The sequence below is a fragment of the Montipora capricornis genome, chromosome 10 (assembly GCF_036669925.1).
Source record: "Montipora capricornis isolate CH-2021 chromosome 10, ASM3666992v2, whole genome shotgun sequence".
Taxonomy (NCBI): domain Eukaryota; kingdom Metazoa; phylum Cnidaria; class Anthozoa; order Scleractinia; family Acroporidae; genus Montipora; species Montipora capricornis.
The window spans coordinates 50,625,487-50,639,193 of record NC_090892.1 but is presented as its reverse complement, the minus strand read 5'-3'; the positions used below and the strand labels follow the sequence as shown (position 1 = coordinate 50,639,193).

General features: G+C 42.0%; 2 protein-coding genes across 2 annotated transcripts; both read left to right on the top strand.

Moving 5' to 3' along the window:
* Window positions 1–318: 318 nt before the first annotated feature.
* LOC138020986 (phosphatase and actin regulator 3-like) lies at window positions 319–732 on the top strand. Its single transcript, XM_068867864.1, has one exon. It carries the CDS (start codon window positions 319–321, stop codon window positions 730–732), a length of 414 nt encoding a protein of 137 aa, XP_068723965.1.
* A 3,809-nt stretch (window positions 733–4,541) lies between these two features.
* LOC138020985 (uncharacterized) lies at window positions 4,542–6,665 on the top strand. The gene has a single exon (XM_068867862.1). The coding sequence runs from the start codon at window positions 4,542–4,544 to the stop codon at window positions 6,663–6,665; it is 2,124 nt and encodes a 707-aa protein (XP_068723963.1).
* The last annotated feature ends 7,042 nt before the right edge of the window (window positions 6,666–13,707 follow it).

Genomic DNA, 13,707 nt, shown 5'->3' with positions numbered 1-13,707 from the left:
CCTTCCAGTCTAAAGAGTATGAAGAGTTCCTGCGGCAAAATGGCATTCAGAGAAGTTTAGTCTCCCCTTACCATCCCTCTTCAAATGGGTTGGCTGAGCGGTTTGTGCAGACTTTCACGTATGCAATGGAGTCATCAGCTGACGATCCTGCAAGCTCTATACAGCGACGGATTCAGAATTTCCTCTTATCCTACAGAAGCACACCACACGCTACAACCGGCTCATCCCCTTCCAAGCTAATCTTGAAGCGAGAACTTCGCACTCGATTGTCTTTGATCACCTGATATTGGATCTCGCGTGGCCGGCCAGCAGGACAAAATGAAGTGCAATCACGACAAGTTTGCAAAGTTCAGGGAGATAGCTGTAGGCGACTGTGTTCTAGCACGTGACCACCTATTGGGACAGAAGTGGCAACCTGGTACTGTCGTACAGCAATCATCACCTGCTTCTTTTCAAGTCCAGTTGAACGATGGACGGAATTGGAGGAGACATGTTGACGATGTGCTTCAAAACACCCCCAGTTCTGCTGTGATTCATTCCAGCTCTGTCGAAGTTACATCTGATCAACCTACAGAAGGCGTTACTTCTCCCAGTACCGGAAGCAGTACACCCCCACCCGAAGAATCTGAATCAGCGGAGTCGCCAAGCACACCTACTCCTCCCACCCCTGCTCCGCGTCGGTCCAAACGTGCTACTAAACCACCACACAGACTGGTTGAAGAAATGGACTAAAAGCGTTAAGTCTCCCCTTAATGACATTGAACTGTCCTTCTAACAGTTTTGTTCCTTTTCTTGAACTTTTGATCATTTAGAGAGTTTTTAACAGTTGTAGTGTACTTCCATTTCTTGTCAGGCACAACATTTCTGCGGGGAGGTGTTATAATGTATCGTTACATTTGTTATAGTGTAATTCATACTGAGCCTGCAGTATGTATGCGGTTATTGTAAAACCCATGTGCTCTTTGATTAATACAGTTCTTAGTTGATCCGCCATCTTGCGTCCAGTTGTCTGTTTGCCCGAGAAGATAACAGATACCTTAGTGGTTTTTACATTATTGTTGATTTTATTTCGTAATTTTCTGTAATTAGCCCAGTCGTGAGGATTCTTCGTTTTTATCGCCTTCTTTTTAGCAGCATCACGACAGCGCATATCATTCTTCAAAACTGAATTAATCCAGGGTGAGTTATTCAATTTAGCACGTCTAGTTCGAATAGACCAATTTCGATATATTAAAATTAAGTCCTAAACAAAAGACATCATCTCGAGGCTCTGGGGAATAAATATGAGGATTTGTATGAGTTTATTCCCCAGAGCCTCGAGATGATGCATACTGCTGATTCCAGCTGGCTGTAAGCTGTGCTCCAAGGTCACACATGGACTGTATAGCGGCTGCCAGAGGCGTCATTGTATACTTTCGGTTCGACTTTGTTGAGCTGCGTCGTTGCTGTACTTTGCGACAGCGATTAGCCGTAACCGGCAATCATTCATGTGCGAGTGAAACTTGAGATTCCTTATGCTGAATTATTCAAGAATTGGCAAACACGCGTGCCTCGTGGCATGTGGGGCCTTGGTTCTCTTTGGTATCGTCTATTAAGTAAGAGATAAATACCGAGAAGGGAGGTATTAATCCATACACATCCTATGACGAGGCATTTGAACAGCTTTTTGGCCCGGGGAGGGGGATTTGAGGAAAATTCTTGCAAAAATTCAAATACCCGGGGGGGGGGGGGGTTGCCCGGGGGATATTGAAGCTTCGATTTGACTAGCTAGGAAAGAATGAATTCGTGTTTTATTCTTATCGTAAAGGGATGCTTCAATGTTTAACTACAACAAGGTGATACCGAAAACACTCAACTTTGTTAAGACAGCTATCGAGCGGTTTCAACCCCGTCTTTAGCTCTTAAGGACGTTCGCGCGAAAATTTTTCAACATTGATTTTTTTCTGAAACTTTAACCACTGTAAGATAATGAGTTAGTTATGTCAGAAATGTTAAAAAAATGGGGGGTCACCGACTTCGTTTTGGAGAGAACATAACCGGAAAAACACCCAAAATGTGACAAAATCGGGCTTCGTTAGCGAATAAGGCCAGTGTCTGTAAACCCAAATACATTGCAATTAAATCTTTGAAGTGAAATCTTCTCTGCCAAATATTGTTTAAGTGGAATTATTAAGTGAATTTAGTCAACTGGTGAGGTTCCTTAAAGATCAAGTTCGCATTTAGCGACCACAGTTTCACGCGCCTTGCAGCCGCAAGATGGCAGGATTTGATGTCCCGTGAGCAGAAATCTTGAAATTTTTTTACTTCCCACATTGATTTTTTGTTCATTTTTGGACAACGTGGAGATAATTGTAAATAAAATCCGTTTCTGGAAAGAAAAATAGGGGTCACCGAACGCCCAAGAGCGTTAAATCCAGGCAAAGCTATAGCAATGGCCTTTTGCCCTATCATTTCTCATTTTATTACTTAGCGCGCGCGCTCGTGTATGACGTGGCGTGTGCATTTGCGTGCGCAGTAAGGATGCGCAGAAACAATTGGCGCGAACGTCCTTAAATATGTTACAAGTACACCTTATAGGTATTGAATATAACCAATAGAATGATGAAATAATAATAATAATAACAAACTAAAAGAGCAGTAGTTTGCCCTAGGTGAAAACAGTTGTTACTGTCCACGGCAATCTTAGCAACTCACGGCCTTCTCCATTACTAATACGAGTGGACCTGCGAACTTGGCGGATCAACGAGCAAATGCCTCTTTGCATTCATTTTCAACAAACAAAGCACCTTAGTCTTCCAGTGAGCAATGGCTCGGTGACACATGTTGAGGACTGCAACAGCCAACGAGTATCAATCCCGTCGGAACGAAGAAAAGTCGAAGACTATTTCAGCGTATTACGTTGCGGCAGTTCTTCGGAAAGTGAAGCGTCGGAAAATCGATATTGTTCGTTGCCATATCGATTTGCATTCAACTGAGTGCATGACAAATTGGCATGTCTTGGGAAAAAAAACGATATTGGTCGTTGACTTATCGATTAGTTTACATCTGAGTGAGTGACAAATTTGCATATTCTGACCCCAAACGAAAGTCGTTTATACGCTTCACGTATCCACGGCAAAAAATTGTTGTCTTAAATCATTGCATTGTTTCAATGTATTAAATACAACTGCCAGCTTTAAAAGTTGTGCGAATATTACTCAATACTTCCACATCTCACTCGCAGCACTTCACTTGCCAATGCATCAACTAGTAATAGATTATACATGTATCCGAATTCTGAGTGCTGGGCTGCAACTAACTTGCAATGGAGGCTAATAATGGAGGAGGCAGTGTGGCCCAGTGGTTAGGGCGCTTGCCTTGAGATCCGGGGATCCCGAGTTCAAGACCTGTTCTGACCACTCGTTGAATTTGATCTTGCACTGCACTTGTAAATAGCCAACTGGTTTGCCTCCGCCCAGGTAGGATTCTTAACAGTTGTTGTTGTTCTGTTCCGTCGTTTCGTTGTTTCATTGGCCCTGAAAAGCTCCTATGGGTAGCGGTCAATTAAGTATGTATTGTATAATGCGGGGGAATATATTAAAAGATATTTGCATTTGAAAAGATTCCCCCGCATCAGCCTCCATTGCAAGCTAGTTCCAGTCCAATACTGAGAATACGAATATGGTCTATTGAACCAACATGGGCATCACCGCAGTAACGACACAGTTCAAGCAAGCGTATGACCGTGAACACTTTGATTTGATTCTGACATTTCCCACTGTGCAGCAACCAATCAGAAGCGACAAGAAACCACAAACCAATTACCGTTAGTGGTTGCGCGCGCGATTGGCTTATTATTTTCGATTACTTGAAACACAAAAACATTTCACAAGTATTTCGAGTGTTCAGGGTTTTCGAATTTTCACAGTAAAAGCGATCGACAAAGCACTCGTAACCTCATAAAAATGTTAAATTATTGATGATAATAATTCTACCGTTGTTGGACGACGAAGACTACACTTTTGCAATTATCATGGTCAAAACAACATTCGATTTGTTTTTCTGACGATACGTGATACGAGCTCAGACATTCGGCTCAGCGGGGTTAGCCCCCACGCGGCCATAAACAAGGAAATAAGTTGGGGAGGAAAGATTGCGTGACGAACCGAAAGAGGTAAGGCCACACAGTAGGTTCGGAAAGTGAGACGATTCTGGAAAGTTCTTTGTTTCATGACCGAATGCTCATTTTCCTTTTTTTTTCCTGAAACTTTATACAACAGTGCCAGCAGTTGGGTAAGTGTTTCAGCTGAAACGAAGCGGAATATCAAAAGATATCGGCTGCCCGGGATCGGCCGATTATCGATATCATTGAACCAACGTGACAGTACTCGAAGATGTAATATGATGCGACTCTTCATGCTTCAAAGCGATTCAATTCGGCTTCTAAAGCCAGTTCCAAGACCTCAGATAGCTTTCTGAAAAGATGCACCGTGAAAACCAAGACAAGGGACAACAGAAGCCGCTCGGCCAAGGCGAAATCGAAAAGAGACCTCACCAAAATTATGAGGCGGACAACTGAGTCTGCCTCAAGTGAAAGCATTGATGACATTAATGCTTCCTTAAGTACGTTAAACGTCACAGCCAAAGGTCTTTGCCAAAAATCTGAAATAACAAACAACGAAATGGAAGTACCTCCTCTACCACCCAAGAAAAGAACATTGTCAAACCAAGACAAGGGACAACAGAAGCTGATTAGCCAAGGCGAAATCGACAAAAGACATCACCAAAACTATCAGGTGGGCAAGAAGGCAGCTTCAAGTGAAAGTATTGATGACATTAATGCTTCCTTGAGTACTTTAAAAATCACAGCCGGAGGTGTTTACCAAAATTCTGAAATAAAAAGCAACGAACTGGAAGTACTTCCTCTTCCACACATGAAAAGAGCATTGTCAAGCACATTAGACGAAAGGAGCAAAGTACGATCCGATGTTCCTCGACCAGTTCCTTTGCCGCGGAGAAAGAGGTTGAACTGGCGGGCAAATTCCACAACGAGTTCACAGGAAAACCTTGACAACGATTCTAGAGATGTAATGCTACAATCAGAACAGCAGGTTGATTCCAGAGGATTTGTTCAATCGCAAAGAACCTCCTCGGATGATTACGACAAAGAGCCTTCCCCTGAACTACCCCCTCGACCTATATTTCTACGGCCATCGCAAATTGAGGGTAAAGAAATGGAGAGCCTACTTGCCCGAGAAGACGATCCGCCATCGCTTCCTCCGAAAAAAGAAAAACAGAGGCGTCGGACGTCCTGCAAAAAAGACCAAGCTAAAAACGAAGAAAAGCGACCGTGCATAGAAGATGACAGTCCGCAGGCCCCACAACTACCCCCCAAAAACGATTTTTGCAGCGGTTTGGCATACTCAGTAGTCAATGTTTCAGACTGGAGAAAGATGGAGCAGAAGTGGTTTGGGTATACTAAGGTGAAAGACGAAGAGACCCCTTTAAACAAAGACTGCGTCATCATAGATCATACTTATGACGAGGTTGAAAATGACAAAGCCACCAAAGGCACGCCACTGGAATCCAGTGAAAGAAATAATGAACTCCTTCGACCAAACGAATTTGCTCAAAATGTTGATTTGGAAGGTAGCGACGACGAAGGTCATTACGAAGAAATGGAGAGCTGGCTGCAAACACCGCCCAAAGTGGAATTTTCGAGCCGGAAGGCTAAACAGAAAGAGGAAAAAAAGAGAAGGCCTTTAGATACAATATCCGGAAGTTTCAACTCAAATGAAAACAGCAATAGCCGCTTAAAATGCTCTGCAGAAACAGGTTACGAACAAAAGGACATTTTTGAAATGCCTTTAAGGAAATTCACGAGCCGGAGGAAAGAACAAAAAGAGGAAGAGAAGATTATCCCATCAGCTCGACATTTCCGCAACATTGGCGCCTCAAAGTGTTTCGGAAAAGCAGGTCACAAAGGGGCGCGCCCAATCGGATGGATATCGAGCCGTAATGAAGAGGATTTCATGGACATTAACGACATCAGTCACTTTTTGAAAATACAGAAAAAACTAAACAGCGCGCTTTCCGAGGTAGACGATCTCAAAAAGCGAATTACGCAAAAAGAAGATTTAACAAAAGAAGAAACACGATCTTTGCTCAACGGTAATAGACCAGACGGAACCACCAACAACCCTGGAACACGTAATGATATGAAGCCCAAAAATGGTGAAACGGGAGCCACTATTGACTCGCCTTCAACCATGTCTTTCAAAACATTGAAACAGAAAACCCAAAACGAACCGTGGATCAAAGATAACTTCGCACTGAAGATGGTGGGAGAGGGAGAGGCACAAACATTACCCTCACCTATAGATAACGTCTCCGGAAAAGAAGCATCAATTCAGGAGGAAATTGAAACTGGTAAGTTAGCATCGAACGATGACAACGAATACTTGGAGTATTTTGAAAGATCATACGTCAATCAGGAGATTTTAATCAAAAGCGAGTCCAGTTACCAGGTTGAAACTGGCGACGATGAACAAGCACAAAGAAAAACGTACGAAGATGAAGAAGATACACGTACACCATACTACAACATCGTCTGCGTTGATTCCGGATCTCGCTATTTGCACCTTGGACATTTTAACGACTCGGACGAAGATCAAGATGCATTATGATATGATTATGAAAAGTGTATCGACGTAACAAAGAGCAATCGCACATGACTCTGATCAAAAAAATTAGCTCGATTGTACAAAACCAATTTTACTAATGACAGTGATTTACTACTGTTTCCTTAATTCTCGCTCGCTAAATAAACCGCCTTGTGGTCGAAGAAGAAAGCTTACAGTCCAACGATGGTTATATTTTCCGATAAATTTACATTCTACCTCGGGCATCCTCTCAAAATTCATTTTATGAAAGCTTTTCCTCTCAATCATTGACGACGGTTGGAACTGACGTGGCCTTAAGGCCTGGCCAAACGCTCGCAACATTTCAACGCAACATCTTGCAACATTGTTGCATGATGTCGCGACGCTTATTTCCCTTTCGTAAACGGTCGTTGCCATTTGAAACGGTAGTTGCCATTTCTCAGAACGATCGTTGCCATTTGAAACGGTAGTTGCCATTTCTCAGAACGGTCGTTGCCATTTGAAACGGTCGATGCCATTTTTAGCTCTGAATTACACTCATTAGGTGTAAGAACTCAAAAGGTTGCTGTTGCCGGGAGTTGTGTCTCGCTGGCCATTTGAGTTAGGGTTCGGGTTAGGATTCTGCTTAGGGTGAGGGCTAAGAACCCGAGTTCGAGTCTTGAAATTTTCGGACTCTTTTTTTCCTCCAGTTTTTCTTTTATAAATGTTTTTTTCCTTTTTTGTCTCAATTTTTGTTAATATTTTTTCTTAGTTTGTTTCTTTTAATTTTCTTTGAAGTGCAGTGTGTAGTCGACCGTTATAAATGGCATCGACCGTTTTAAATGGCAACGACCGTTCTGAGAAATGGCAACGACCGTTTACGAAAGGGAAATTTGCTGTTGCGACATGAGTTGAATGGACTGGCCAAACGCACGCAACATATCGCAATAGTGTGGCCAAACGTACGCAGCGTTGCAGCGCCCTTTTTTTGCTGGTAGATAGTCGCAGTGTGTTGGGCCCAATTGACTATAATCCGTCATACAAGTTGGCTTTGCTAATTACATGTAAAACTCTGAATTCTCATTACTCAGTTCTTTAGTTTGTGAAACAATTAGATATCACTGACAAGTCGCAGTCCGATGTATTGAGTGAAAATACGTAAGTGCAACATTTGTTTATTTCGTGCAATTTATTATATGGCTCTGTCTCACGAGGTCTGGGAACTACAAAATTCACGAATTTGATTGGCTAAAATCGATATTGACCGCGGTCTAGATTTTCCCATCTAGACCGGCATCTAGACCGGTAATGTTTTGCGGTGAAAAGATGCAAACTAAAATGCAAAAATATTGAGTATTTTCTTCTACCAATATTTATTTATGGAAGTGCCAAACAGCATGAAGACAAAACTGAGAGAGGATGACGAGCAAACTTTGACAGAATTAAGTTCAGCTCATCGCCACACATCGCCGTTCGCAAGCAAAATGTCAGTTAGTACAAACTAGTTACATTAAACGAATTAAATTGTTTTTGTTTGGCCATATAATAAACATCTTATTAACCGAGCTAGGTCGGTCTGTAAGGGAGAATCTTGACCTCGGTCGCTGGTACAGACCTCACTGCGTTCGGTCTGTACTGGCGACCTCGGTCAAGATTCTCCCATAAAGACCTCCCGCTCGGTTAATAAGAACTAATTACATCAGTGGAAGCTGACTTAAAGCATTTTCTCTATGCAATATCCAGAGAAACGAAATTTTTTCACAATCATAAAAATGTGACCGGATTCAACTTCTGACCGCAGACGAGGAAAAGCAGATGAATTATTGTGCTCTTAAACCTATTTATTGATCTTTAAGGGGCTTTCCCCTATCTCGTGACATTTTGGATCGTTGCCGGTCAGTATTAAAGGCCCTGACCTGAAGAATCTAACTTACCACGACTCAATTTCTGTTATGTAGGTTTTTGAGGTAAATAGCTCAACTTCCGCCTTTCATGCAATCGACTTACGGCTTATTCCATGTGTTAGTTCTTCTGATGGTTGATGTCGTTAATAATACTAATACTAATACTAACAATAACAATTACAACAACAATAACAATGACAATGACAATAATAAAGTAGTATTTATAGATCTCCATTTCCATTACTTGCTTATGCCGCTTTAAAAAAGTCGTTCGATATAAAATCAAATTAACAAATAGTTACAATATTAAGACGTGTGTCTTAGACGAGTTGGTCATTGTTGGCCTTTCGGTGATCAAGCGGGAGACACTTAAAGAAACTCAACGAATACATGGGGCGTATAAATTATAAATTCTACAGTTTCGCGTCGTGTGCTACAAGGAAATGATAGTCTGACGTCTACTTCTCTTGAGGAGATCTCTCAAAAATGATCATGAACAAGAACAGTGGAAACGATTTCAAGCTTTCTCGTTCACTTTCGCTGCTGAAACGTCTGGCAACTAATTTGATATAATCAGTTCTACCTTTACTTCGTGGAAACACTTCCTTCCATTTCAAGAATTCTTGAAGGCCAAATACAACTTCCTTTCCTGAAATAAAGTCTTCCGTTTAACTTTAGTGTTAAGTTGAGTTGGGCCACGAACGAGTTAATCACTTCTCTGTCAAACTGAAAGATATTCATTTTGGGATTCCTTTTGTGCTGTAGGTTTTGCCAATTTCCTATATTGGGTTCCTTCAAACTTGCGCTTTCTTTAAGCACATTCTTGAGGGACTTTTCAGTGAGAGGAACACATCGAAAATTCCGCGGAAATGATGTTCTCAAGTTCGAAGACATTGCGTTTTTCGATATGAACGAAATAGCGCACTTTTCAGTTTGGTCCCGATTTGCGAAAGTACAAAAGAACTGTTTTTTCGGACCCGAAATGTTGTCTGGAAAACTGAATCCTGTTAGGCAATTTTTCTCGTGCGAACGAGATTATTCGGCATTCTTGCGCCGAAAATTCGGGGGAAACAGGGGATGTAGATGTGGGGGGAAAATCATTCGCAGGATGCAGAAATGTCAATCAAAATGGCCATAATACAAAATAGCAGTGAAAAACAATACGCATGCAATTTAACAAATTGATGTCAGTTTTTCATGCGTCTGTCCTGTTATTGATCATGAATTGCGTCATAACATTGTCAAAGTAGCTGTGGATCCACGAGGCGATAGCCGAGTGGATCTGCAGACTACTTTGACAATGTTATGACGAAATTCATTGTCAGTAACAGGACAGACGCATGAAAAACTGACATCAATTTGTTTTTCACAATAACAAAAAGGCAGAGGGATCAAAATTAAGTCAAAACACCAGAAGAACGCGAGACGAAAATGCGAGAAACTTCAATTTTCTTCAAGCTGACACCACCAATATCGTGTCAATTTCGCTTAAATTATAAATTTTTGTGTCTGTCCGGTTATTGACAATAAAAATTAGCCAATGAACGCGCGAGAATTTTGCAGTCATTGTAAAAAACGCATTTGCATGAACTTGTCAGGCCACAACTTATATTTTGAAAAGTAACCAACTATCATATCTCCCAGAATTAATATATAGTCTAAATTATCGGTCACGCTTGAAAATGTATGTTGCAGCCGACAAAACTACAAGATCGTGCAAATGCGTTATTGCGCAATGTTTTTCATCCATATATTCAGGTGCTCTCGTTACAAGGCTAACTACCCGGAAAGTATTCTGTTTTCCAAATTCTTCAGGAAATTTTTTTTAACGTCTTCTCATCGTTGGCTTCGTTTGAATCACCTGCCACCACATGGAGCTTGTTGAGGACAAGGTCGCGCTTATGAATTACGAGCGACACTGATTACCTTATGAAAAACCTGTGCAATTTCCATTTGTGAAACCGGATAGCATTACCTTTACATTTGCATTGCTCCGACTTTCAGCAAAACGGGGCAGGTCCAAAAATGGGCGATTCAGCGATAATCGATAAGTCATGCAATATATCTCTTGAAGACTGCGCCCCTGGGAAACAGCCTTGATTATTACCTGTTTTGGGCTTGTTTCCACACATTGTCAAAGACAGCCTCCCCTTTTAATACTCTTATCTATTTCGAAGAACCCTGTTTTAAAAGATTTGTGACAACAATGAAATTTTTCTTTCTACACAGTCTAGCGTCAGTTTGTGCCTCATTTGAATTCATTTGAAGAGTAAATGGATGCAATAGATTCGATCAATTTTGAAAAAATTCACCCTAGTTAGATTGTTTCCCAATTCACGCGATTCCGAGAATCCGGCCCTCTGACCTGTGACAAATTTACAAGGAAAAAAATATGAAAACAATAAAGAGCGAATGGTTACACATAGCGAAACCAAAACAACTTAACAGCCTACAAATGAGTAAAGGAACACTTATCATTGAACACCGCAAAGGACTTAATTGCTCACTCTCATCGCATCATAAACAAGAAAGATAAAATCGCCAAACAGGACATTTTAGTGATAGACCAAACCACTTCATCAAACAACACTGGTGCCTTGCCTCGATTGTCAGGGTCGGAGAGACACTATGGAACGACGATTATTATAAGATAGAGAGATATCAGAGAGAAAGAACTTTGGCTTCAAGGCGGGTACAATTGTTGATAAATCTCCCAAGCGTGTGTATAAAAACCCCGTAAAACGTCCATGACATAAGCAAAATATAAAATAACTTCCGAAAAGGAAGAGGTTTACAATACCGAAAGCAAGTCAGAAAGTGAAGGGTGTGAGAAATACCTGGAAGCGAACAGTAAACAGGAAGTGTACAAACCCTACAAAAGGTCGACCCAAGTTAACACATCGCTTTACGAATGAAAAATCAACAATCATCAAGTCATTAGTCAGTTTATCTGAACTTTGGCTGAAAAGATGCAGTCTGCAGGTGATATTTCTGAAAACGATAAGGATGAACCCCCTGCATGCAATGCAGGACTTGCCGTAGCTGTCAAGTCTGGGTTTTCGGAAGGTGAACAAACGGGAAGCTTGGCAAATTCGCGACAATCGCAAAAACCAAGGTGTAAAGTATTCTGTATAGTCCAAAAGCAAGAATCGAGTATCGTTTCGCCAAAGGATGACAAGGACAACGAAAGGCCCAAAGAGCAGGCTAAAAACAAGCCCAAACGAATCTCAACTCAAAAGTACTCAAGAGATGCTACGAGCAAGGGGATACTGTCACCAACAGAACCGATACTCGTCACGGAGAACGATAGTCTGAAAGAGAAAACTGAAGTCAACATGGCACATACGGAAGAGAACACAATGAACAACTTCGGCGAATTGTCTCCCAAACAAAATTCAAATGACAAAGAAAGATGTAAACTCACTGAATCCATGGATACCAATTTCCGATCACAGCAAGACAAGAGGGATGCCTCGCTTGGATCCCCGAGATGCAGCTTCAACGAAAGAAGTGAAAAGTTGTGCCTCAACGAAGTTGCTGCGAAGAAAGGTCGCTTTCGAATTCGCGCGATCACAATGAGACCGAGGTGGTTTCGTCAAGATTCGAGCAAACAGGAGAAAAGGGAAAGAGAAAGACTTGGAGTCATAAAAGAAGGAAGCACTGAAGCAGATACGTGTGTTGAAGTTCCATTACGAAAAGCGGCGTCGTGCGATAGCTTCTTGATTTCCAGTCCCAAAGAAGATGACTTCGAATGCTTGAGAAACATACACAAGTACCTAGAAACGCAAAAGAAGCTCTCAAGGGCACTCGCAAAAATTAACCGTTTGGAAAAGCAGAGATCAAAGTCTGCTGACGAGGAACTTCTCTCCCAGAACACCAGAAGATTACCAAATGCACTAGAATGTGAACGGAGTTTCGCAAAGGAAAACAGAGAATGCAACTTTGAAAGAGGCATCGAAGTACAAAGTATCTTGCAAGAAAGCCAGATTCAGTATTCAAATGAAAAGCCCCACCAAAGAATCTCGTCTCTGAAAGATTACCGCCTGTCCCCTTCTGAGATTGAGGATCCTACATGGAAGCGGGTTGCCACTGACAGGCCTTTATCAGGGAGGAATCCAAGCGACTCGATTGACCAAGGAGACGAAACTGTGATTTGCTACAATGAAGCCACCAGAGCGCTTGGAATGCCAGAAAATTCGCCCTCGTTTACCACTGACGACGATGAATTGGAGGGCGGTTACGTGTTCATGTTATCTCCAATTGAATGCCCAGGTGAGAATTTTCCACGTGACTTTCACACAAAGGAACACCACATCACAAGCCTGAGTGACAAGGAAAATGAAGGGGGTAACTCTTCCGACAGCGCCGCTAAATGCGCTCTGAAAAAAGCTATACTAGAAATGGAGTGGTCAGAGGACGAGTGGATGGAGTTGACCGAAATCGTAAGATCCAAAATGGGCCACGCTAAATGTCCGAAAAAGACACATGCAGAATCGCCACCTTTTGGAAGACGAACTATTCTACCTGGATATCACACTGCGACACCCAACTTCAGTTATCCGAAAGGGGACATAAGAGGAGGAATGCCGCCCTACGTGAACCTTAATCAACAGAACGAGGAAGCGAACGAACAAGTAAGACAGCCGTTCCTCGATGACCTACAGAGATTGACAGGTCGTTCTTACGGTAAACGACCAGTACCAACGCCACGGAGCGGAAGGCCGCCAGTTTAAAACGCACCGTGTGCCGCAAGAAAGTTTGCTGATATCGATATCAATAACTGACACACCTCGTACAACACATTCTCTGAATTCAGTATCAAGAGCACTATTTCGTCAAAAGAACCCGTTTTGAACAACCTTAACGCAGATATTAAAGTCATGGAGCAAGCCAGAGGCGCTAGCAAGCAATTAACCACTAACTGGTTTCGACTCACCCTTGTTGAGCGAGTTTCAATCGCGTGTCGTAAAACCAAAACCAAAGTAATTACTTTGGTCAATCAAAAAGGACGGAAACAATCCAGTAAACCAATCAAAACTCGAAGTAATTACACGTAGCCGACACAAAGCGCGGGAAAATGTGCACGCGCGAGCCACGATTGCTTTTGGTTTCACTTCTGATTGGTTGAAAAAGTAGCGCGAGAACTTTGAACCAATCACTGAGTGAAGTAGACTAATGCAAAA

Excerpts from the sequence above, each read along its gene's own strand:
- LOC138020986 (XM_068867864.1), top strand. The coding sequence starts at position 319 with ATGAAGTGCAATCACGACAAGTTTGCAAAGTTCAGGGAGATAGCTGTA.
- LOC138020985 (XM_068867862.1), top strand. The coding sequence starts at position 4,542 with ATGAGGCGGACAACTGAGTCTGCCTCAAGTGAAAGCATTGATGACATT.